This window comes from Arvicanthis niloticus, chromosome 21 (assembly GCF_011762505.2).
Source record: "Arvicanthis niloticus isolate mArvNil1 chromosome 21, mArvNil1.pat.X, whole genome shotgun sequence".
NCBI classification, from domain to species: Eukaryota; Metazoa; Chordata; class Mammalia; order Rodentia; family Muridae; genus Arvicanthis; species Arvicanthis niloticus.
Genome location: NC_047678.1, coordinates 30,121,211 through 30,146,874, shown reverse-complemented (window position 1 = coordinate 30,146,874; position 25,664 = coordinate 30,121,211). Strand labels below are relative to the sequence as shown.

Here is a 25,664-nt window from a genome sequence, read left to right as displayed (position 1 = left end):
ACATTTAAGTTTACATTTAAAAGACAATTAAGGGAAACTTGAAAATTTGACCTTGTGAATATGATAGTTGATTATATAGATTAGTATGAGAAACACCTTAAGTCTATAGTTAAGAGTGATAGAGAAAAGGTAGGGGGCCTTGGCAACAGCAGAGTCAGGGCAGCTGGTGAAAGGTGAAGTAAGATGACTTGACAGGGTCACTGGAGAAGCTGTAAGTGGCAATTGTGAGTTTGTTCAGGGGGTACACATAGCCAGCAATCTTTAAAGTGCCCAGGTTGCATGACATTAAGGAGTTGGTAGGCCGAGGTTGGGGTCTGAAGCAAAAGGGGAAATGCCAGGTTAGTGTTATTTATGAGGGGGGATGTCAAGGAAGTAAGGACCTTGGAGGAGTGTAAGAGTGTCCTGTGGTGGGTGAAATAGCTCAAACTACTTTGTCAGCTCGGTTGTTTCCTTTGGAGACAATAGTTATCAGTCTTGTGATACCTGCAGTGGATAATTCCATTGTGACTCGGGCAGAGGTAGTTTGGCCATTAGACCCAGAAGATGAGAAGCTTGTGAGACTGAGTCATGTGCTCCATGGAAACAAGGACTTCACCAGGTTGCCTTTCAAAGGAGGCAAGATTGACTCAAAGGGGAGATTATGTTTAGAGGGAAGAAGAGGTAATTAATAATTTTCATGCAAATGGAGCTAGGGCTTAGAAATGGCTATATTGTTTGCTGCCTCTAATATTTTACTAAATTTAATTATGCTTTTCGCTTTTTGTTACTTACGCTGCTGCTGGTGGTGTGTGTGTGTGTGTAGGTATGTGTGTGTGTGTGTGTGTGTGTGTGTGTGTGTGTGAGAGTGTGTGTGTGTGTGTGTGTGAGTGTCTATGAGTGTTTGTATGAATGTGTGAGTGTGTGTGTGAGTGTGTGAGAAATTGTGTGAGAGAGTGTGAGAGTGTGTGTGAGAGAGTGTGTGATTTTTTTTAAAAGAAAAACTTCTTTATTTTATTTGCTTTATCTGCATGTATACCTACATGCCCAAAGATGGCATCAGATCCCATTACAGATGGTTGTGAGTCACCACGTGGTTGCTGGGAATGGAATTCAGGACCTCTGGAGGAATACTTGGTTCTCTTAACCACTGAGCCATCTCACTAGGCCCTTGATTTTTTTTTTTTTTCTTTAAGCTAAAGAAAAGCCTGGAAATGAACCTGCTTTTCTCATTTGCAGTGTATAAGAATTGATGATACAATAACCAGTTTTGGAATTGATTCATTGTAGATAGGTTTGTTTCAGAGTCAGAACTGAGGTGAGGAGAACTTTTGTAGACAAAACTGAACACAAGAAGAACTTAGAAGTAAATACATACCATTGAGAGCAATGGTATTAAGAGTAAAAACATCACTGTGACATCAGAGCAGGAGGAGAGAGTAGGACAAAAAAGCAGACTGGAATAACTTATAAACTATAAGGCAACTTAAAAAACTAAGAGAGCAATATGCAGCATGCTAAGGGAAGAAGGAAAACAGAGGAAGCTGCAGAGAGAAGAGAAGGAGCAGGCAGGCTTCTACTGCCCATGGGACAGAACAAGCCTTTTCTTAATAGCAAGGCAGGCTTAGTCTTATTAAAGAGAAGAAAACTTTCTTCTCTTACAGATTTGAGTTTAATTCAGTTAGCAATAAAAGGGCAGAAGCTTTTTCTTTCTCTATGCAAGAAAGATTGGAGCTCATTTTTCATCCAGAATGAGTGAGTTCTTTCTGCACTGGTGCTTGGTCTTTTGCTCCAAATGCATGTTAGTATGGGTATGTGTGTCCAACTGTAACTGTGAGACCATATACAAGCTGGACCTCACTGGTTTGAATAAAAATGTATAAGTGTGCATGCATGAATCTGTCTATGAATTTATATGAGCTTACTCCATATTTGCTTATGTAAAAGTTTTTCCTCCTGCTAGCTTGACTCTCTTCCCTTGGTTCAATAAGAGTTTACTTCTCCACCCTTCCCCCTAGCCTGACCAGGGAGAAGCATCTGGACAAAGGGGGAAAGGCTCTAACAATTAATCCTTTACTTAATAGCCTGCTGTTTTACATTGAGGTTGAACCCAAGAGACTGCAGTTTCTGGCCTCAAGGTAGGACAGCTACAGTAGCAAAGTGACTTAGACTTAGGTAAATGTTTCATTATTATAAAATAATCCTAAATATCTCCTAAGACCAAGTCTCACCTTCTTCGCAGCTCCTCTCACTCTGCTGCCTCAAGAAGAACCAGGATAAGAAAGAAGTCTGCTGGGGCTGGCCCTGCAAACTGTAGGTGTAATCTTCCTGGAGGGGAGCTCCAGATGGCTGTACCTACATCAGTCTTCATGATGCCAAGCGAGATGATGTCATCTAGAGAACCAACCAAGAGGCTCACAGCTTAGCCCAGGCTCCAAGATCACAGCTAAACCCTAGCATACCACAGCCTGATCTCTAGTAGAACTGACCCATAGCTCTGACTGGGAGAGGAAAGAGATGCATTGCTGGTAGCAGTGCAGGATCAGGGAGAGCAGTGTGATAGCCTCACTGTCTTAAGAAATACCAGAAGAGGGATTGGATCCCATTACAGATGGCTGTGAGCCACCATGTGGTTGCTGCTGGGAACTGAACTCAGGACCTCTGGAAGAGCAGTCAGTCAACCCTGAGTCATCTCTCCAGCCCTTATTAGGTCTTCTCTGGTGTCAAAACTGCAAGCCCTCTGCCAGTCTTTAGAAAACTAGAAGCCACATGCCTCTACTAAATAAAGCTTTATTTACAGAAGTTGAAAAGCACAATTTACATTAGAGGAGATGTCTGTGATGAAGAGATGAAATAGGGAAAACATGTCAGTCGGAGTCACAAGCCTCTTGATCAATGTTGGTAGCCACTGCAGAGGTCAGGCTATCCTCCTGGCTTTTCAGCCATTCACCTGGATGGAGAGAGAGTAAACAAGTGGAAAATGCCTGTGCTGAAGTCACTGCTCCAAGGGCAGGCCCCCACTGGCCAGAGTGCACTTACGGATCAGCTCTGCAATGGCTCTCTGGGTCTGCTTCTCCAGCTTCTCCAGCTTCTCCAGCTTCTTAGCCACATCTCTCTCGAGATCCCTACATCAGGAGAGAGGGGAAACACAGAAGCTAAGGGTTAGCATGGTGTGGCCCTGGGATCTTCCTGCAGGGCTTTGATATTTATCCTGCCTGAGATGCTGCTCTGGGGAGAGCATGATGCTACCTTCTCTGCTCTTCTGGACCCTATCATCCATCAGCCTTCCTAACTCCACCGAGCTAACTGAGAGAAGAGGACGCCTACCACACACTCAGTCAAGGTAGAAGACTGAAACAGAATGGTGGCTGGCTCCTTGGGATCCCCCTTCTATGTCCCCTAAGTCAGCATCAGAGAGGAACTTGTGGTGGCCAACTGTCAGCCCTATTCCCCCTCTGGCCACAGCCTCCCACCCCCACTCCTGGGGCTTCCAGAATTCCTAAAATCAGCCTGAGTTCTCTAGTTCTGCAGTTCCTTCAGCATACATCTCATGGCTGTTTCATCAAATTAAAGCACTGTGGTAGGTGCTGTCACCCACCCCACAGATCTACAGGCACCAAGAGACGTGCCTACAGCACCTTCCCTCACCCATATTCTCAGCTCACTCAGAGGGGCTTCCAGGCTTGAAGAGATTGGGTTCCCTACTTCACAGTTACAACAGAGGCCTAAGCCCTATCTGCTTGCCCATCCGTCTCTTCACTGTGGTATCCTGAGCACACAGGGGTGCACTGCTAAGTCGGAGCCCCCAGAGTAGGTGAGTTTTCCCCCCTACAGAAGAGGCTCGAAAGGATGCCTGCTCTTTCATCCCTCGGGCCCCTCTTCAGCACTTTACCCTCGCCAGTGTCTCATGCCTTACTTACTTAGCCCTCATCCCTGACTCTCTTGGGCAGAGCTATGCCTGCAGTGCTTGTCCCTATTCCCTATCTGTCCCTTGGCTGTCCTCCCAGCCGAGGCCTCTGACATGCACCAAACACCATCACCTCCACAAAGGGCTTGTACCAGCCTTCATGGACAACACTCACCAGTCAGGTTTCCGAGGTGCCAGGTTGGCCAGGTCCTAGGGAGAGAGGAGACAATGCATCAGGGGCAAGGCCCAGCCTGAGAGGGAGTGCAGAGACTGGGCATAGAGGCAGAAAAAGGCAGGCAGGCAAGGAAGTTAGTAGGGTGGGAACAGAGACAGCTAGAGAAGGAAGCAGCACAAGCAGGGAGGGGCCTCCCAGGTACTCACCACTTCCTCAATGACAGGCTCTGGCTTGGCAGCCTCCAGCTGCTCCTTCACCTTCTCCTCCACTAGAGGGGGAAAGAACAACACAGGCCTGGTGGGTGGGAGCTGTTCCTCCAGACTTAACAGCCAAAAGGGCCCCAGGGAAGAGGAGGGACACCACTCAGCAGCAACCCTGGAAGACATCTGGTCTCCTAGGTTGAAGGCCGACCCCAGGGCCCAGAAAGGGACAGAGCAGGCTATAGCTGGAGTGGACAAGGCCCGGGCCTCAGGCTTCCAGATACAAAATGGGAGGAGCCTGTGTCCATGGGAGCTATGGCACTAAAAGGGAAGGTCCTAGGGATGGCCTCTAGGTCTGGCATGGCTGGAGTCTGGGTGCCTTATCTTCCCTTTCATCCCACCTCAGACTCATGACAGGCACCTCCTGCCTCCAGTAAGTCCCTAGGTCTCTCTCTGAGTGTCCCCTTCTGGGGATCCATGCCTGAAACGGAACAACGTGGACAGCCTTCAGACCTGTCACCAGGGATGTGTTTCTCTGACATTCCTTTCTTCTGCCAAACTTAAGTTCTGGTAGCCTCCTGGTAGAGGCCTAGGGCCAGTTTCTCATCACCCTCCCACCCTGTGGGGTGCCCATGCCACCCTCCACTACTGCATGGGGCAGGGAGAGGAGTAGCAATGAACAATAGGGCAACTTCTGAATTTTTGATGAGGTATTTACTCATTCATTACTTGCACAATGGAAAGTTGGTATCAAGAATTAAAAACTAAGATTCTTGGATAAGCATGGTGGCACTTGGGAGGCAGAGGTAGATGTCTGTGAGCTTAAGGCCAGCCTGGTCCAGAAAGTAAGCTCCACAGTGAGACCCTGTCTCAAAACCAAAGGAAGCCAGATCCTTCAGGACCAAGGATAAATCTGCTCCTGTGACTAGGAGGTTCCCTCTTCATCCTACATCTGTCACCCTCAGTCAAAGGAGTGGGGAATCTGGACAAGGCTCTCTCTGGCCTTTGTGTTGCTGCTGGTTGTCCCCTGAGGCTCTATGGTTAGCTTCTCTCTGGGGTCTTTCATTCTGCCCCTCTCCCCAGCAATACAGGACTCACCATCTTGCCTTGCTGCCCAAGGATCTCAGGTCACTTCTACTCCTCATGCCCTGAGGACCTGTGGCCCACTCCAGGTTGGAGGTAGAAGGGGCCTCCTCCCTGCCCTCCTGACCCTTTTATGTATGTTCCCTGAGAAGGTGTGTGAATGCCCCAGACGGCTCTCTCTGACTTGGTACCTCTTCTCTGAGGGTGACTGGAAGGAGCCTGGGGGAGAAGAGGTCCATGTACCTGCAACTGGTTTGGCCTGGGGGACCCGCCACCTCTTCAGGTCTTCATCCTCTGGGACATAGTTCTGAAGCCTGAGTTCCCTGTGAGAGCAGAGCACAAGCACACCTCAGTGCAGGAGTGGGATGGGATGCCTGCTTCCCATGTGCAAGTTCCATGTTTCCTCCTCCTGTCTGGAGGTGGCCAAGTAAAGGGAAGCACAGAACTTAACCATCCCCCCATCTCTCTCTTTCTCTCTTTCTCTCTTTCTCTCTTTCTCTCTTTCTCTCTTTCTCTCTTTCTCTCTCTCTCTCTCTCTCTCTCTCTCTCTCTCTCTCTCTCTCTGTCTCTCTCTCACACACACACACGTTTCTCAGAAACTGGGCCATGGTTACTGAGGACACTAGCATCTACTGGGTTGTCTCCATTTGACAGTAATGGGAACTGAGGGTATGCCATTTTCATGAGGTCACACAGCAGAGATTGTACATCTGAGAACAAGGCTAAGCCAGAGCTCCTGGGTTGCATAATGCCTCAATGACAAAGCCCTCCATACCAGCTCTCCTAACCCAGCCAAACCTCCTCAGAGCCTTTAAGTCTTACAGCCAGTGTATGTCACACAGTCCATCACTTTCAGTAGAAAGGGTCTGTGTATACTGGGCCAAGTGATATGAAGATGAGAGAGAGAGAGACAGAGACAGAGAGACAGAGAGAGACAGAGAGAAGAGTGACAGAGAGAGACACTCTCTGTGTTCAAAAGTGCAGGTGGGGGGCTTTATATTACATACAAAGGTTCCAGAAGGTGGCTTCTGGGCCTGAGGCTATAGTTGATTTGACCAACACAAAGGAGACACAAGAGGCTGATCTGTTTGACACCTGATGGGAGTGGCCCACAAAGGCCATGGGGACAAGGCTTAACTATATGTCATGATCTGCTCACATGCTGGTGAGACTTACAAAGCTCAAACCCTGACAGCTCTTTTGAATGCAACTAGAAAATCCTCAAACCTAGGGGTGTGGAATCCCAGAAACCAGAATTCCCCAGCAGGAGCCCAGGTTTTTATCCACTACCTGCAGGCAGTCTCCCAGCTCAGCAGCTCATCAAATCCAAATCAAATAGAGAGAGGACTGTCCCTGGGAAGAGGGGACCTGGCTACCCCACAGGGCAACAAGTTGACAGTTCCTGATGGGTCCCTGGGCTTAATTAAGGTAGGTGTGGACAGTGGACAGACCCTAGGCCAGAGGCACAGAAGAAAGAGCTATTTCCCCACTCTGTCTTGAACTGTGGTCCCTCAGAAAGTCCTAGGTTTTCAGGACAGCCTTCCAACCATGAGAGCTCTGCCTAGGCTAAGAGTGCTGCTGGCTTCCCCAGTCCATGAGAGGGTTAAGTCATTCCACAGGTGAGGTGCACGATGCCTGTGGCCACATAACTAGTGGCCATGTCCCCAGCTAACATACCAACATACCACCTCTTCCCTCCTGCCAAGGCCCCTGGGGCTAGGCTAAACCCGGGGAGTGCCGGCACCCAAGCGCCCATCCCACACATCTAGGGGTACCCTACAGGCCCTGTTCCCTATGCCTGCTCAGGTCTGGAGTGAGCAACAGGTCACTGGGGTGCACAGTGAGAAGTGGAGCCTATCTGCTGCCATGGCTTTGTTCCCCACAGGGTGGAAAGAAAAGAGGAACAGAAACTGGATGTGGAAAGAAAACAGCAGGGATGAGTGAGGAGAGTAAAAAAAATAATTCCAACCCCACAACCAGATCCAGGGTCCATGAGTAATAAGAGACTACTGCGTAGCTTTACCTGCCACCCCGTGTTCTCAGATGGCCACCAGCATGAAGGGGGTCCAAAGCCTGAATCCCTGTGTCCCTGGCCCACTGACAAAGGGCAGGAGTCTCAGGAAAAGGGGCACTGGGTTGTGCTTTGGGCTTTTCTAAGCAAGTCCAAGATTTTACTCTCTTTCCACAAACAACAAACTGGGGCACAGAAACAGTTTAAACATCCACTGGTCGGCCTTAGAGAACCAAGCCAAGAAGGATTGCAGGGGAGCACGTGGAGCTAAGAAATAACAAGGGCCTCTTTTGAACCCCTGACTCTTGCTAATGGTGTCTGAAAAGCAGGGCTCCCTGCAACCTCACAGGCTGGAGAGAGAAGAATGTAGCAGAGCCCAGGAGGAGAGGGCCCTGGCAAAGCTCTGGGCTACCCACTGTGACCCCATCTTAAGAACTGGGTGAGCCTGTAGCATACCACTTTGCCAGAGATAGAAATAGTCTCTACAATCCCAGGGCAGGTAGATCACCCCTCAGCAGGGAGTGCGATATAACTGGGCACCTCATCAGTCCCACAAGGGAGGATCAGGGAACCCCTAGGCCAGGTGTTGTTGGGAGGGGCAAGAAGCTCTCTATGGAGAAAAAAAAAAAAAACAATCCAGAATTTCAGATGGGCTCCAACATAAATAACATCCATGAGTCACTGAAATCCAAGGATGTACTGGAACGATCAGAAATGGACTTGAGACAGGAGAATTGCAAATTTGAGGGTAGCCTGAACCTCACAGTAAGACTGTCTCCCCAAAACATAAAAGAATTAATTTTCCACTCTGTTTTCTATTTCTGCAGGGTTTGGTTGTTGTTGTCTGTCTCTGTCTCTGTTTGTATGTATGTATGTATATGTATGTACGTAATGTATGTATGTCTACAGTGTGTGTGGGTGTGTGCACATGCACCACAGAGGTCAGAGGACAACTTGTAGGAGTGAGTCCTCTCCTTCAACATGGGTACCAGGACTGAACTCAGGTTTGTCTGTGGGGAAGAGGATGAGACTCATACTAGGAGAAAAATAAATAGTATTTATTATCCACAGACTCAATGAAATTATAATCAAAATGCCAGCTTGTTTCCCTGTCTTTAGTTGACATCAGCAAGCTGGTTGTTAGAGGGAGTGAGAGCAGAGGAGAGTCTGGAGACAGTCTCAAACTGTAGCTCAGGGGAGTCTCAAACTTGTAACAATTGTCCTGCCTCAGCCTTGCTAGTGCTGGGATGCCAGGTGAGCCACTACATCCAGCATGACTGTAAAGTTTATAAGGAAAGAAAGGATTAGAACAGCAGAAGTGATTCTGGAAAACCTCTTATGGACGATGGGATGCCCACCCTGGCCAGACCACGAGACCAACTTGGCTGGGGAAGCAGGGGCAGGACCCTAGGGTGCTGGTCCCATGGCTCCTCAGCTGCATACTTTGGCCTTGTAATGTTTCTGGTTAGACAGCTCAATCTGTGAAATGTGGCCACTCGGCTTCCTCCCAGCACTATCTACTCTGTCAAGTGAGCATGGCTCTGTCTGTGCTGGCTCCTGCTCCTCCCCCTCGTGGTCACATGTGCTCACCTCTATGCCATGCACCTACCTTGCTGTTTCCCCAGCTACTGTCCTAGCTGTAAAGTTAGCACAGTGTGTTCTCTAAGAACTAGTTAGGTAGGTTCAAGCTCTGCCTGTCTGTAACCATCTCAGGAGGGACCATCTTCCTGCTGCTCAGAGCCCAGCTGCACTGGGCAATATCCTAAGTTTCCCATCAGGGGAAGCAGAGGTTCTTTCATTTCTGATTGCTTAGTTCAAGCTCAAAAAGGCAACATGACTTACCCTAGGGACAAAGAGCTAATAATTTCTCGGCTCTGGCCTGTAATCTGGATATGACTTTCAGATGTCAAGCCTCATTCTATCTGCTTGGCTCCTATGCTTTCAGGGCTGATTGCTGATAGTTTTTTAGGTGCATGATGATGTAAGTATACTAATCAATTGAAATGGCCATCAGCCAAGTGTCTGTGTACTGTCAAGGTGGTGCCAAGTGACCTGCAGGGGCACTGGGGCAGGTGGATCTTACTCTGTGCCAGCACACGGGTGCACAGTGACAGTAGGTCCCTGGAGTCCTCTGGTGGAGAGAGTTCAGCCCCCTGCTGGGTGGTAGTGTGTGAGGCAATGGCTAGGGAGGAATCTCCAGGTCAGGGCAAAAAAGAAGTGGGGAAGGAAGGAAGGAGAGAAAGAGGGCCCCTTTTCCTCCCTGTCAGAGTCTGGGTCAGGAGGCGTCAGAAGCCAGGTTAGTCTTGTCCTAACCAGTCCGGAACTCAGACATCAATTCTCTAAGTCCCTCAGTATCATTCCCAGTATCATGGACCCCTACTGACACTGTGTAAACCTGGTATTGGGGGCTCATGAGTAAGAGGTCCTAGGAGTTGAGGTGCTATCCATCTTCACAGCCCACCCACCCTTTCCCACTACAGGTTCAGGCCTCTGGCTCCACTACCCACATCCTGCCCTCTGAATTCCATGCCTAACTCAAGGCACTCCATTCTCCATGAGGCCTTGTCCTGTTGCCCTTGGCTGAAAACAGCCTAAGCAAGTGCTGGTCTCTACAGGACACTCAAGGGATGTTGTCTCCCAAGTTTCCCTTCTGCTTCATTAAACTGAAGCCAACTGTTTCCACCTCGAAGAAACCAAAGAAACCAATATGCTCACTACTGTCTAGACTCAGCGACCAGCCCTGCAGTGGAGCTGTGGGTCACCCTTTCTCCCCAAGGGGACCTGGCCTCAGGGTCTGTGTGGATCTGATAGAATGCACAGGTGATCCTGCTGGAGCCCTTTCTGCATGGAATACCTGCCCTCGGCTTCATTCGTCCTGCTCTTCCTAGAGAGCTCAGTCCCTGAACGCCACTGTGTAGGGTCCAGCCCAAAGGTCTGGCTTCATGTTAACTGTTGCCAAGACTCAGCCTGGCCTTCCTGGCTCTGTGCTCTGAAGGCATTCACATTAGAAGAGCCTGCTTTTCTCAGGGAGCTGTGAAGGCAGGTACATTTCCTTGCTAGCTGGGCCCCCTTCCCAAGCCAGACAAGTTGCATGATCGACCCTCACTGCTCAAGAGGAGAGATGAGACAAGAACAGAACGCAGTGAGCAAGTGAATCAGACCTAACCCAGTGTCTACTACAGTTGGTCCTCAGCTGCTCTGACAGGAAGACACAGGGCCAGTGCCCTATTACATGTGACCTTTTTAAACCAAGCAAGTGAGCAGAGCCTTGACATGCCTCACAGGGTGGACCTTTTACTGACAGCAGCCTGGAACTAAGTACTCCTTCTTCTTTCTCAGTTAGGATAGGAAAAGGGTCATAACTTATGTCCTCACCCAACTTGAGTCAAGAAAAAGCCACATTTTACTGTACAGTGAGATGTGTTTGCCCCTTTCCTTTGGTCTTTTGTTTAAAAATAAAGCACATATTACAGACCTCAAAAGCCACTGTGGGCCCAGTCCCTTTACCTCTTCACCAGTGTTAACTGCAGCCACCTCTCTCTATGCATTCACACTGTTTATAGCCAGCAGCTTATCACCACTCCTCTTGTAAACAGCCTGTGTCCCTTTAGGGAATGCCACCACCCACAGACTGCTGTCTCCCAGGTGTTTGCAGCAGTGTCCTGCAGAACACCCGGCAGATATTCGGTGAAGCTGGTAAGGACTGGTAAACACACATGTACTATTTCCAAAATTGAGTCTTCATCCTAAACTTTCTCTTTGCTACAGCACCATCTCAGAGATTCAGCTACATGGCAGCCCAACAGCTGAGTCTCTTACTGACCCACCTATTGCTATCCAGTGACCCTTCTTTCTCAGCAAGGAAGAAGATGAGAAGAGACCATCTAGTGTATCAGAGACAGCCCAGAAATGAGACTCAAGGCTCCAGCTAGAACCTATGAACTGAGAACCCATGAACAAGCCAGAAAGAAATGCTCCACCTTCTAAGTAATGACTAAGAATGAGGAGACTGGGGCTGGAGAGATGGCTCAGTGGTTAAGAGCACTGACTGCTCTTTCAGAGGTCCTGAGTTCAAGTGCCAGCAACCACATGATGGCTTACCATCAACTGTAATGGGATCTGATGCCCTCTGGTGTCTCTGAAGATAGCTACGGTGTACTCATATATATTTAAAAAAAAAAAAAAAAAAAAAAAAAGAATAAGGGAGAGCATGTAGGGCAAATACCCCCAAATCTGATGGTCTGGTGGCACATGGCAAGAAACCCCAAGGTGCTAGGGGCTCCACAAACCACAGAGCCCAGTGCAGAGCCTCTCAGGATAGAGAGCAGTTGACATACTCTGTACACAACAGATATGGCAAGGACCTTGAAGGACTGCCTACAGGATGATGTGAAAGCATCCTAACTGATGTTGGACATGAAAAAGATCAGGGCCTGCTCTTTGAGCTATGAAGCTGATTGAGGGGTATGGAAACAGGAAGGCATGCTTTGGCATCACAGCCCAGTTCCTCTGGGGAGCTGTGCCTGCCCATAGGGCCATCCTACCTTCTATACAAAGTATAGACTCCAAGCAGCAGTACCTGTGCATGAAGGAAGCTGTTCAATAGTTAAACAATGAATGAATGAGTGAATGAATGAATGAATGAATGAGTGTGGGCTGAGAAGGCAGGTGAGAGCAGATGATCAGAGCTTTGCCCACAGTGGGACCTGCATTTGCAGGGATGTGGAACACACAAAAGTGCATGGCACACTGAAAATGTAATACAAGGTTAGAATGTGACCCAAGCTAACAGCTGGACCAGTGGTTTGCGACCTGGGGTGGTAACAGGGGTCACCTAAGACCATGGGAAAATACAGATGTTTACACTATGATTTGCAACAACAGCAAAATTACATTTATGAAGTAGCAATGAAAATAATTTTATGGTTAGGGGTCACCACAATGTGAGGAACTGTAGGGTTGCAGCAGTGGGAAGGTTGAGAACCCCTGAGCTACACAGTAAGCAAGGAAGGGACAGTCCTAACGAGTGATAGGGTTGATCTTTTCAGGTCTGAACGTGGCAACAGCATGAGCAAAGTCCAGCCCTGAGGAGCACTGGGAGGGTGTCAGTGGGAAGAGCAGGGCAGTGTGTCACAGCAAGAACGCCCCACCCCAGGCTCTACCTGTGCTCCTCTTCCTCTTCTCTGAGCTGCTTGGGCTGTGGCTCCCCATCTTCCCTGTCCTGTAAAGAAAGAAAGAAAACTTCTGCTCAGATAAACTTCTCCTGTAGTCCAGGTCACCTGAGAAGCCAACAAAGACAGGACAATCAGGACCAGGTCTGATGGCTACCATGCAGGCTCTTCCCTGTTCTCTTCCTTCAAACTCTACAACTCTCCCAGCACTCGGGAGGCAGAGGCAGGCACATCGCTGTGAGTTCTAGGCCATTTGGGTCTACACAGTGAGACCTTGTCTCAAAATTAAACTGAACAACAGCAACAATAACAACAAACCCCTCCATGATCCTAGCCCAGTCGCAGCTACAAGGCAAGCAGGAAAAGCTAGAGGATCATAGAGAGCAAGAATGAGCTGGTCAGGGCTGGATGGCCACCAGCCACCTTCATGGAACTGGGTGGGACCATGTGTTGGGCTCTAGGGAAAGGGGGAAAGGTGGTCACCAACAACTTGGCCTCTTGGCATTCTTTCCAGCCTAGAGACTCATCCAGAAAAACCCATTTGGATCTCTTCAGAAGTAACATAATTCAGGACCAGGCTTGGAACTCACTCACTGCCCAGGTCTGTGGCAGTACTAAGGGAGACAGAGGCAAAAGAAGCCATGGAGCAGTCTATAGGAATATTTCTTCTAAGTATGGTAGTGGAACTTTTTCTTAAACGTGTGTGTGCCTCTATGTGTGCTTGTGTGTGCCTCTGTGTGTGCCTGTGTGTGTGTGTGTGTGTGTATGAACACATGTACAAGGGTGCCACAGTGCACATGGAGGTCAGATGACAACTTCCAGAAGTTTGAATAGGTTAGCACAAATTTCAGGGGCTATTCCTCTACCATGTGGAATCCAGGGACTGAACTCAGGTCTACAGGCATGGTGACAGAATGAGGTACACATCCCACACTTCCCCCCCCACACACACACACACTGAGGTGGGGCCTCATTGTGTAGCCCAGGCAGTCTTTGAACTCCTTCCTCAGACTCTCAAGTGCTGGCATAACAAGGCCAAACATGCCTGGCAATCTACTAGAATTTTTCACTTTTATAATTTTTCCCACCCTCTTTTCAAGACAGGTTTTCTTTATGTAGCCCTGGCTGCCCTTGGAATTAGCTCTGTAGTCCCAGCTGGCCTTGAAATCATGGAGATCTGTTTGCCTCTGCCTTCTGAGTGCTGCAATTAAAGGTGTGATACACTGCCTGGTTTATGTTTGTGATTCTTGTCAGAAGTTATACTGGCATGGCACAGTTTTTCTCCTTCCTTATTAGGGAGTTAAGTCCCCAAAGACCACAGATTGAGATGTCCTACTTTGTTAGCTTTCTCAACAGCAGTCTAGTCCCAGAGCCAGGGCAGCAGGGGTTCCCAGTCACCAGGAGTCTGACTCCATGCAGAGATCAGCCTGCTGCTGCCACTGAGAACCCAGATAGCATGGAATCTTCTCATTCCAAGCTGCACTGCTGAGAGCTCTATACTGATCTCTGTCTTTTGAGGGAATTAGAGCCCCAGCCTGTGTGACTACTCAGTGCCTTGCAGTATTGTGTGGGCATCTTATTGAGAATCTATTGATATATAAATCTGACTGATGAATTATATGCTTCAAGAGCTTTGATTTACCGGATTAAGAGGATTTGTTACCACCAGCCATAGGGATGGATGGCATAGAAAGAACTAGCGGCTCTGAGGTAAGAGAACCAGAGCTGGGAAGACCACTGTATTGGGGCTTCCCTTGGAAGTGGTGAGCCTGGGACTGCTGGGGATAGAGTAGCTGGACAGAGCATGGGGTGATGCCAACTTTAATATTTCCTGCAACAATACCATAAGCTCAATTAATCTTTGATTTTCCATCTTCAGGTTTTTCAAGACAGGGTTTCTCTGTGTACACATACATACATAGCCCTGACTGTCATGGAACTCACTTTGTAAACCAGGCTGGCCTTCAACTCAGTTCTGGTTGACTCTGTCTCCCAAGTGCTGGGATTAAAGGGGTGCTCTGACACCACCGGGCTTTTAATAATTATTTTTTTTAAAGATTTTTATGTGTGTTGCTGTTTTGCCTTTAAGGACAGTTGTTAGCTGCTGTATGTGTGCTAGCAATTGAACTCAGGTCCTCTGGAAGAGCAGCCAGTGGTCTTCACTGCTGAGCCATCTCTCCAGCCCATATGCCCTTGATTTAAAAAAAATGGTTTGAGAAATAAAAAAAAGGAGGTCAAGAATTCAAAAGAGATTAGTGAGGAGAGTTCTATGGAAAAGTTTAAAGGAGGAAGGGGGAAAGGGTAATTATAGTCTCAAAAAAGGTCTTTTTAAAAAATTTGCCACATGGCTTCTGCAGTGAGAAGCTGCCCACATGCCCTGGTCATCTGAGTCAAACCTATAGCAGTGAAGTGACAAATGTCACAGACAAATTGCTCTTACAACTAGCCACGGGTTTTGTTTCAGAGATGGGTTCTCATAATGTAGCCCTGGTTGGCCTGGAAGTAGCTCTGTAGACCAGGCTGGCCTCAGAACTCAGATCTCCCACCTGCCTCTGCCTCCCCAGTATTTGGATTAAAGGTGTGCACCACCACATTTGGGCTCTTCACTTCTTAGCAACACTGAAATCACCAGCCTGGGCTTGCAAATAGACTTTTATTATCATTGAGGAAGAGGACACATAACCTACTCAGTTTTCAAGAACATATGTTCAAGGTATATCAGAAATATCAGATAGTTGTGGGAGGGACCATTTGTCATCATTTGAATTATGCTCACATTGTCATATAATGTTTTGTTATAAGAGCTGTCAAAGGAAAAACAAGATGTCAGTACTCAAATGGGAGTGAAGCTTATCAACTGATAATTAGACTATCATGACATTACAGTCCTGAATTTGTTTTAAAACTTTTTAATACTTACTTGTCATGTGTGTATGTATATGTATGCACTCCTGTGTGTGTACCTGAGTATGTATGTGCCTATGCATGCATGCCTGTGTGTACGAGTAACTGTATACATGTGTGTGTGTACCTGTGTGTGTGCCTGAGTGTGTGTGTGTGTGTGTGTGTGTGTGTGTGAGTGCATGCCTATGCTCATATACATGGAGTGGATAGATAATAACCTGTGGGAATCAGTTCTCTCCTTTCACCAAGCAGGTTCCAGAGACTGAACATTCTATTCTTACACTTTTCCAAGGTCCTTACTTCCTTGACATCCCCCCTCATAAATAACAGTAACCTGCCATTTCACCTTTTGCTTCAGACCCTGACCTCAGCCTACCAAGTCCTTAATGTCATGCAACCTGGGCACTTTAAAGATTGCTGGCTATATGTACACCGTGAACTAACTCACAATTGCCACTTACAGCATCTGCAGTGACCCTGTCAAGTCATCTTCAGCTGTCATCAGCTGCCCTGACTCTGCTGTTGTCAAGACCCCGTACCTTTTCTCTATCACTCTTAACTATAGACTTAAGGTGTTTCTCATACTAATCTATATATTCAACTATCTTATTCACAAGGTCAAAATTTCAAGTTAATTTAATTGTCTTTTAAATGTAACCTTAAAAGGTTTATCATGGTGCTAAATTTAAATAGAATCAATCTCCCAGATAGAAGGAAAAAGCCCTTCTTGCTCCTTCTGCTCCACAAAAGGTTTTTGTCTTCCCTAAATGCGTCTCAAATAGTGTTCATGCTGTTAACAGATTTATCTCTTTTGTAAACTTATAAGCTCCAAGAAACCCACTCAGATCCATGTAACCAAACAGACTCCATTTAGATAAGTACACTTGCCAATCAGTAGCCTAAGTTTCTACCTGTTACCTATTCCAGAGGATGGGATTCCCCTCTTGTTCCCTGGGATTGGGACTTCAATCACTCCAACCACCAAGACCTAAGGGTTTCAAATATACACCTAAGAAGATTATTCTCCCCAAAGTACTAAACTGTATTCTCTACCTCTAATATATATATTATATATATACATACCATATATATATATATATTTCAGCATCTTGCTATATCCAGGCATCTACTCAACATCTGTATCCAGAACAGCTCCAGAGAAACAACAGATTTGCCAGCACCTGCTCTCACAGACACAGATGCTTCTACTACACCTGCTTCTTCCTATCCACAGATGGTCCCACAGATCCTAGATAGCAAAGAAACAGCCAATTCTCCTAAGACTGGACCAACATCCCCATCTTCGTTTTCTTAGGTTTCCCAGGGACACAACACCTCAAAGTCAGCAGGAAATAGCTAAAGATCAAGATGGTCCTATCCCTGGTTCACCACCACCACTTTCTAGTTTCTCCTTTTAAAAATTAAAGCAAAAATGGAGGAATGTCAGCATGCCTTCTAGGCTCCAGCCTAGGCAACAGCCAGGTAGGCCTGGCTTGCCATAAAAGGGGCTGTTTGTCCCCTCCTTGCTCTCTCTGCCCCTTCTGTCTGACTCTTTTCTCTCCTTAACCCCCTTTTCCCTTTTCACTCTCCCCCTCCCCTCCTCTCTTTCTCTCCTCCCTAATCATTGCCTTAAATAACCTCTATTCTATACTATACCCATCATATGTTTGCTACCTCAGGGGAAGGGATGCCTCAAGGTCGGCCCACCAAGGCACCCTCCCACCTCACCAGACTTTGCTCACAAAACATATCCTGGTTTTTTAAAAACACAACATAATCTACTTCTTCCTCTGTCTGCTCTGAACTCTTCTAGATGCCTCTGGCTGCTCTCTCATATCTACAGTAAACAACCTTAATCATTATTATGGAGAGTCATGTCAGCAGTTTCTTTACTGAATCCCCTCAAATAGCAAAAAAAAAAAAAAACAAAAAAAACAAAAAAAACAAAAAAACAAAAACAAAAACAAAAACAAAAACAAACAAACAAACAAAAAACCTCAAAGCATTTCCAGCAAAATCAGGAACAAGACAAGTATATCCACAATCTCTACTCTCCCTCAAAATGGTATTGTTTTAGCAAGAATAATCAAACAAAAGAAGCAAACAAAAGGGATGCCAATAGGAAAGAGAAGCCAGAGTTGCCTCATTGGCAGACACTATGAGCCTGTACTTAGAGACCCCGAGACTCCACCGGAACACTCTTAGAACTGATAAACTTCCAGCAGATTGATAGGCTATGAAGTTAACATGGGAAAGAACATTAGTGCCCTTCCTATACAGCAATAGACACAGTGAGAGAGGATCAGGGAAGCCATCCCATCCACAGCAGCCTTGAAACACCACCCTAAAAGGGCCTGGTGGATGTGGTACACACTTTTGATCCCAGCAGGCAGAGATTGGTAGATCTCAGAGTTTGAGGCCAGCCCAGTCTACAGAGCAGCATCCCCCAAGGTTCTTACACAGTGAAACCCTGTTCCAAACCAAAAATACAACAACAAACAAACCCTGGAGTAAGAGGCCAGAGTGATGGTTCAGCAGCTCAGAGCAAGTAATGTTCTTGCAGAAGACCCTAGGTGGGTTCCCAAAGCCTACACAACATCTCAGTCTCTGGCCTTGGCCAGCAGGCACCAACCACAAACTAACACAGGCACATACACATATAAAATAAAAAATATATCTGGCACCAACCATAAACTAACAAGGCACATACATATATAAAATAAAAAACATGTCTTAAAAAAAAAAAGGAATACCTGGGGAAACCCAACCTAGTATGTGAACAATCTCTATGATAAAAACTTTGAAACACTGACAGGCACTGCAGAGATGGCCTAGCTGAGGACCCGAGTCCAGCCCACAGCTCCAGTGCCCACAGCTTACAGCCATCTACAACTACAGTTTTAAGGGACTTGACACCCTCTTGTGACCTCCACAGGCAGCAGACACACTTGCATCACACATACATATATACACAAAAAACACTCATAAATCTAAAAAAGGGGGGAAATCAGGTGTGTGGTGTAAACCTTTTGACACATGGGGAGCCAAGATAGGTGGATCTACTTGGGGACTTCTAGGACAGTCAGGTCTATACATGGAGATCCTGTGTCATCATCACCAACAACAAAAAGATGAAATCACAATTCACATCCAGGTAACTTTTGCTACTCATTGGCCAGACTCACCTCATGAATATCCTGGGTGGAAATCTGGGCCTTGGGATTTGCAATACAGACAACTGATCTGTCTTGTTGGTTTCTTGTTAAGCCACACCCGGAGAGATAACATGCATGTTCCAGAAATCCTGCAAGGAAACCCCAACAATATTTGGACACCAGACAGTTGAGGGGCAACTCAAACCAAAGAAGGAATGTTTCAGTTTCCTCTACCTTGTTGAAGGCTTGTATAACAGTTGTGGGAAGGATGAAGCAGACACAGTCAAGCACACTGGAGGTTGGCCATTGGTTCAGATACAGTTACTCTTTAATGTGCTTCTATACATACAAAATGGGTACTGTGGGCTGGGTCTGGAACTCAGTGGGCAGAGTGCTTGGTTCTGTTCCTAGAGGCCTATAAACCGTAACCCAGTTCTCATTTGGAGGCAGAATAATCAAGGTCATTGGTGTTTTCTACATGAAGAATTTGAGGTCAGCCTGTAGTACATGAGATCCTATTAAGGAAGGAAGGAAGGAAGGAAGGAAGGAAGGAAGAAAACAAAGGAAAAAGAAGCAAAGAAAGAAACAAAGAGAAAAAGAAACAAAACAAATAAAACAGCCAGATATAAAGATGTCCCAGTCCCAGTGAAGGCAAGCTGCAGATCTTGAGTTTGAGGCTAGTGTAGTCTACATATCAAGTTCCAGGCTAGCCACAGCGATATAGTTTCAAAGCAAACAGAAAAGGTAAGATTTTTCCCATCAGGAGAACCAATTCCACAAAGTTGTCTACACACACACACACACACACACACACACACACACACAGTGCCATGGACACACATCACATACACACGCTAAAAATAAGTGAAAGAAATTTAAAAGTATCTCTCTATCAGAAAGCTGTTCTGAGGAAGTTTTTAGAAAAAAAAAAAGATAACTAAAGCCTATCTAGTAATTTCCCCATTAAATTCTCTCTGTACTCTAGGGAAGGTATGAAGCCTTCAGGGCAAGGGAGCGATACATAGAGCTGGTTTTAAGATTTTGAGCAACCACTCAGCAGATCACAGAGTGGTTCTATGGCTAGCCTAGCAAGGCAGCTCCATCCCATTAAACCACAAGTCCCTTCCTCTTAATGAGTGAGAATGTAGGACTGCAGAGAATGGGAAAAACCAAGTGGGTGTCTCTTCTAGCTAACCTGTTGTCTTCATGTGAATTTCCTTGTAAGTGAAATCTTCTGGCTTTTCCAGGGACTTGGTGTGTTCTTGCCATATTTTATAATGAAAGAACTGCTTCGGCTTCTCCCCCGAGTTTCCACATCGGAGATGGGTTTCTATGCCCCTCGAAGGTGGCACTGCCTACAGCTGCACGCATCACTGAGCTAGACCTGGGTGAGCCCTAGCCATCCGAGCCCCAAGTCCCTGCAGTGCAGCCTGCGCTATCCACTTCACTCTCACCTCCTGCAAGCTGCTCTGCTCCACAGAGGACGCCCACGTGGTTGCTACGGAAAGGATGGGCGTTTCCCCTGATTTGTGCAGTGGTCAAAGGTCATCCTTTCAAGTTCCCTTTCCGGTTCTGGTTACTGTTGGGTGCCGACTTTTAGCAGAAAATGGCTATCAGCTTTGCAGCCATCTTGAGCCATATACCCTGACATGAGATTTGAATTACAATCGCCTACAACAGCTGAGAACACTCTGATAATCTTGGTTTAGATACCTTGAGATTAAAGGTGTGTGAGATTATAGAGATCAGAGTTAGAGACAAGCCCTAAGGGCATGATTAAAGGTGTAACTTAGAGGCGTGGCTTAGAAGTGAGACATATAAAAGGCAGAGACAGAACAGATCAGAATTGAGACGATAGAAGACATTAGGGAGACTATAGAAGACAGAACCAGAGATCAGAGAATATAGACGGAGATCAGAGAATATAGAGGGATCATCAGAGACGAATCTCTGACATTAGGTAGAATCTGCTGTCACCCTCGCTCTTGCTGGAACCTTGACCCACAGACCGGAGCAGCAGCTTGGGCCGGGATACAGTGGCCACCCAAACGTGGGTCGGCCCGGGCCTCAACATTTTGCCTGGGCTGCAACATTATTTTGGCAGACCCAACGTGGGGCTAGTGCGGTCCCCAACAGGTTCCAGAATCTAGTTTGTTGTGGGCTGGCTCTGCGGTGCGGGCTGTTTCTTGAAGTCGGTTTCTGAAGTCCAGGTGTGGGCCAGGGTCGCTCGTTTTCCGCTGCTGCAATCATGGCGGCCTCCACAGCAGCCGGGAAACAGCGGATTCCTAAAGTGGCCAAGGTGAAAAACAAAGCTGCCTGCAGAGGTACAGATAACTGCTGAGCAGCTTCTAAGAGAAGCTAAAGAAAGAGAACTCGAGCTCCTCCCGCCTCCACCTCAGCAGAAGATCACAGACAAAGAAGAATTAGAGGATTACAAACTACGGAAAAGGAAGACTTTTGAAGATAACATAAGAAAAAATAGAACTGTGATTAGTAACTGGATAAAATATGCACAATGGGAGGAAAGTCTAAAGGAGATTCAAAGGGCTCGATCCATATACGAGCGTGCTTTAGATGTCAACAACCGGACTATTCCACTCTGGCTGAAATATGCAGAAATGGAAATGAAGAACCGCCAGGTCAACCATGCCCGAAATATCTGGGACCGTGCCGTAACAACTCTGCCACGAGTCGACCAGTTCTGGTACAAGTACACACACATGGAGGAGATGTTGAACAATCCTCCTGGTGCTCGGCAGGTGTTTGAACGCTGGATGGAATGGCAGCCTGAGGAGCAGGCCTGGCACTCCTATATCAACTTTGAGCTGAGATACAAAGAGGTGGAGAAGGCCCGCACCATTTATGAACGCTTTGTGCTCGTGCACCCTGCTGTGAAGAACTGGATCAAGTATGCTCGGTTTGAAGAGAAGCATGCTTATTTTGCTCAAGCTCGGAGAGTCTACGAGAGAGCGGTTGAGTTTTTTGGGGATGAGCATATGGACGAACACCTGTATGTGGCCTTTGCTAAATTTGAGGAAAACCAGAAAGAATTTGAAAGGGTACGAGTTATCTACAGATATGCCCTGGATAGGATTCCAAAACAAGAAGCCCAAGAACTCTTTAAAAACTATACCCTCTTTGAGAAGAAGTTTGGTGACCGGAGGGGTATAGAAGATATCCTCGTGAGCAAGCGGAGATTCCAGTATGAAGAAGAAGTGAAGGCTGATCCACACAATTATGATGCATGGTTTGATTATTTACGCTTGGTGGAAAGTGATGCAGAAGCTGACACTGTGCGGGAAGTCTATGAGAGAGCCATTGCCAATGTGCCACCCATCCAGGAGAAGAGGCACTGGAAGCGCTACATCTACCTCTGGATTAACTATGCACTCTATGAAGAGCTGGAGGCCAAGGATCCTGAGAGGACAAGACAGGTATATCAAGCGTCTTTGGAACTAATTCCTCACAAAAAGTTCACGTTTGCCAAAATGTGGTTATATTACGCACAGTTTGAAATAAGACAGAAAAATCTGCCATTTGCCAGAAGAGCTCTGGGAACTTCCATAGGCAAATGTCCAAAGAACAAGTTATTCAAAGGTTACATAGAACTGGAACTACAGCTTCGAGAATTTGACAGATGCAGAAAGCTTTATGAAAAGTTTTTGGAATTTGGACCTGAAAATTGTACGTCATGGATTAAGTTTGCAGAATTAGAGACAATCCTTGGTGATATTGAGAGAGCTAGGGCAATATATGAATTAGCCATCAGCCAGCCACGCTTGGATATGCCAGAGGTACTTTGGAAATCATATATTGATTTTGAGATTGAGCAGGAAGAAACTGAGAGAACAAGAAACCTTTACCGACAGTTGCTTCAGCGAACACAGCACGTCAAGGTATGGATTAGTTTTGCTCAGTTTGAGTTATCTTCTGGGAAAGAAGAAGGAAGTGTGGCTAAATGCAGACAGATTTATGAAGAAGCTAACAAGACCATGAGAAACTGTGAGGAAAAAGAAGAGAGGCTTATGTTGCTGGAATCCTGGCGAAAGTTTGAAGATGAATTTGGAACAGCATCAGACAAGGAGAGAGTAGACAAACTCATGCCAGAAAAGGTCAAGAAGAGAAGAAAGGTCCAGGCCGACGATGGGTCTGATGCCAGATGGGTAGAAGTCTATGACTACATCTTTCCAGAGGATGCTGCCAACCAGCCTAACCTCAAGCTTCTGGCGATGGCCAAGCTTTGGAAGAAACAGCGACAGGAAAGAGAAGCTGCGGAACAGTGTACCTTCCCCCCAACCATGAGCAAGCCTGAAGAGACCTTGGTTACCACAACAAGGTCAAGTGACTGGATCTAGGTGGAGTTACCCACCTTGGCTGCCCGGAACACAGAAGCAGAACTGCCCCTGGGCTTGCCTTGAGACATCTCTGACTGTGACCTGGAACGACTATGGATTATCCCACCCATCTGGAACCAGGAGGGGTTGTGGGTTGGGTCTTCCCCTTTAAATTGAGAGCTGCACATTAAAGCTTTGGGCCTTGATCAGAGAACTTTGTCTTGGCCTCATCTCTTCTTGCCCTCCAGCCCCTTTCATTCCCAGCCCCCCTTTCAGGTGAACCCAGTTGACTTGTGGCCGAGGGCGGCTACAATGGTCCCTCCTGAGATGGTTACAGACAGGCAGAGCTTGAACCTACCTAACTAGTTCTTAGAGAACACACTGTGCTAACTTTACAGCTAAGACAATAGCTGGGGAAACAGCAAGGTGGGTGCATGGCATAGAGGTGAGCACATGTGACCACGAGGGGGAGGAGCAGGAGACAGCACAGACAGAGCCATGTTCACTTGACAGAGTAGATAGTGCTGGGAGGAAGCCGAGTGGCCACATTTCACAGATTGAGCTGTCTAACCAGAAACATTGCAAGGCCAGGGTATGCAGCTGAGGAGCCATGGGACCAGCACCCTAGGGTCCTGCCCCTGCTTCCCCAGCCAAGTTGGTCTCATGGCCTGGCCAGGGTGGCCATCCCATCGTCCATAAGAGGTTTTCCAGAATCACTTCTGCTGTTCTAATCCTTTCTTTCCTTATAAACTTTACAGTCATGCTGGATGTAGTGGCTCACCCGGCATCCCAGCACTAGCAAGGCTGAGGCATGACGATTGTTACAAGTTTGAGACTCCCCTGAGCTACAGTTTGAGACTGTCTCCAGACTCTCCTCTGCTCTCACTCTCTCTAACAACCAGCTTGCTGATGTCAACTAAAGACAGGGAAACAAGCTGGCATTTTGATTACAATTTCATTGAGTCTGTGGATAATAAATACTATTTATTTTTCTTCTAGTATAAGTCTCATCCTGTTCCCCACAGACAAACCTGAGTTCAGTCCTGGTACCCATGTTGAAGGAGAGGACTCACTCCTACAAGTTGTCCTCTGACCTCTGTGGTAGCATGTGCACACACCCACACACACTGTAGACATACATACATACATACATACATATACATACATACATACAGACAGAGACAGAGACAGAGACAGAGACAGAGACAGACAGACAACAACAACCAAACCCTGCAGAAATAGAAAACAGAGTGGAAAATTCAATTCTTTTATGTTTTGGGGAGACAGTCTTACTGTGAGGTTCAGGCTACCCTCAAATTTGCAATTCTCCTGTCTCAAGTCCATTTCTGATCGTTCCAGTACATCCTTGGATTTCAGTGACCCATGGATGTTATTTATGTTGGAGCCCATCTGAAATTCTGGTTTGTTTTTTTTTTTTTCTCCATAGAGAGCTTCTTGCCCCTCCCAACAACACCTCGCCTAGGGGTTCCCTGATCCTCCCTTGTGGGACTGATGAGGTGCCCAGTTATATCGCACTCCCTGCTGAGGGGTGATCTACCTGCCCTGGGATTGTAGAGACTATTTCTATCTCTGGCAAAGTGGTATGCTGCAGGCTCACCCCGTTCTTAAGATGGGGTCACAGTGGGTAGCCCAGAGCTTTGCCAGGGCCCTCTCCTCCTGGGCTCTGCTACATTCTTCTTCTCTCTCCAGCCTGTGAGGTTGCAGGGAGCCCTGCTTTTCAGACACCATTAGCAAGAGTCAGGGGTTCAAAAGAGGCCCTTGTTATTTCTTAGCTCCACGTGCTCCCCTGCAATCCTTCTTGGCTTGGTTCTCTAAGGCCGACCAGTGGATGTTTAAACTGTCTCTGTGCCCCAGTTTGTTGTTTGTGGAAAGAGAGTTAAATCTTGGACTTGCTTAGAAAAGCCCAAAGCACAACCCAGTGCCCCTTTTCCTGAGACTCCTGCCCTTTGTCAGTGGGCCAGGGACACAGGGATTCAGGCTTTGGGCCCCCTTCATGCTGGTGGCCATCTGAGAACACAGGGGTGGCAGGTGAAGCTACGCAGTAGTCTCTTATTACTCATGGACCCTGGATCTGGTTGTGGGGTTGGAATTATTTTTTTTTACTCTCCTCACTAATCCCTGCTGTTTTCTTTCCACATCCAGTTTCTGTTCCTCTTTACTTTCCACCCTGTGGGGAACAAAGCCATGGCAGCAGATAGGCTCCACTTCTCACTGTGCACCCCAGTGACCTGTTGCTCACTCCAGACCTGAGCAGGCATAGGGAACAGGGCCTGTAGGGTACCCCTAGATGTGTGGGATGGGCACTTGGGTACCAGGCACTCCCCGGGTTTAGCCTAGGCCCCAGGGACCTTGGCAGGAGGGAAGAGGTGGTATGTTGGTATGTTAGCTGGGGACATGGCCACTAGTTAGTTATGTGGCCACAGGCATCGTGCACCTCACCTGTGGAATGACTTAACCCTCTCATGGACTGGGGAAGCCAGCAGCACTCTTAGCCTAGCCTAGGCAGAGCTCTCATGGTTGGAAGGCTGTCCTGAAAACCTAGGACTTTCTGAGGGACCACAGTTCAAGACAGAATGGGGAAATAGCTCTTTCTTCTGTGCCTCTGGCCTAGGGTCTGTCCACTGTCCACACCTACCTTAATTAAGCCCAGGGACCCATCAGGAACTCTCAACTTGTTGCCCTGTGGGGTAGCCAGGTCCCCTCTTCCCAGGGACAGTCCTCTCTCTA

The 25,664-nt window shown here is 47.2% G+C and overlaps 1 protein-coding gene and 1 pseudogene across 1 annotated transcript; one reads left to right on the top strand and one right to left on the bottom strand.

Annotated features, from left to right (window-relative positions):
- Positions 1 to 2,746: 2,746 nt before the first annotated feature.
- Positions 2,747 to 13,428, bottom strand: LOC117693842 (coiled-coil domain-containing protein 12-like). Its single transcript, XM_076918103.1, has 7 exons — positions 13,390 to 13,428; positions 12,515 to 12,573; positions 5,585 to 5,664; positions 4,265 to 4,326; positions 4,059 to 4,093; positions 3,016 to 3,101; positions 2,747 to 2,926 (listed from the first exon to the last, which is right to left on the bottom strand). The coding sequence occupies exons 1-7, from the start codon at positions 13,426 to 13,428 to the stop codon at positions 2,844 to 2,846; spliced, it is 444 nt and encodes a 147-aa protein (XP_076774218.1). The 3' UTR covers positions 2,747 to 2,843.
- A 7,402-nt stretch (positions 13,429 to 20,830) lies between these two features.
- LOC117693234 (crooked neck-like protein 1 pseudogene) lies at positions 20,831 to 22,952 on the top strand (annotated as a pseudogene).
- Positions 22,953 to 25,664: the final 2,712 nt, after the last annotated feature.

Coding starts and splice junctions, on each gene's coding strand:
- LOC117693842 (XM_076918103.1), bottom strand. CDS start 13,428: ATGCCTGTAGACCTGAGTTCAGTCCCTGGATTCCACATG. Junction 4,327..5,584: donor CCAGGCCAAACCAGTTGCAG/GTACATGGACCT, acceptor TTCCCCCTCTAG/TGGAGGAGAAGGTGAAGGAG. Junction 2,927..3,015: donor AGCCATTGCAGAGCTGATCC/GTAAGTGCACTC, acceptor CTCTCCATCCAG/GTGAATGGCTGAAAAGCCAG.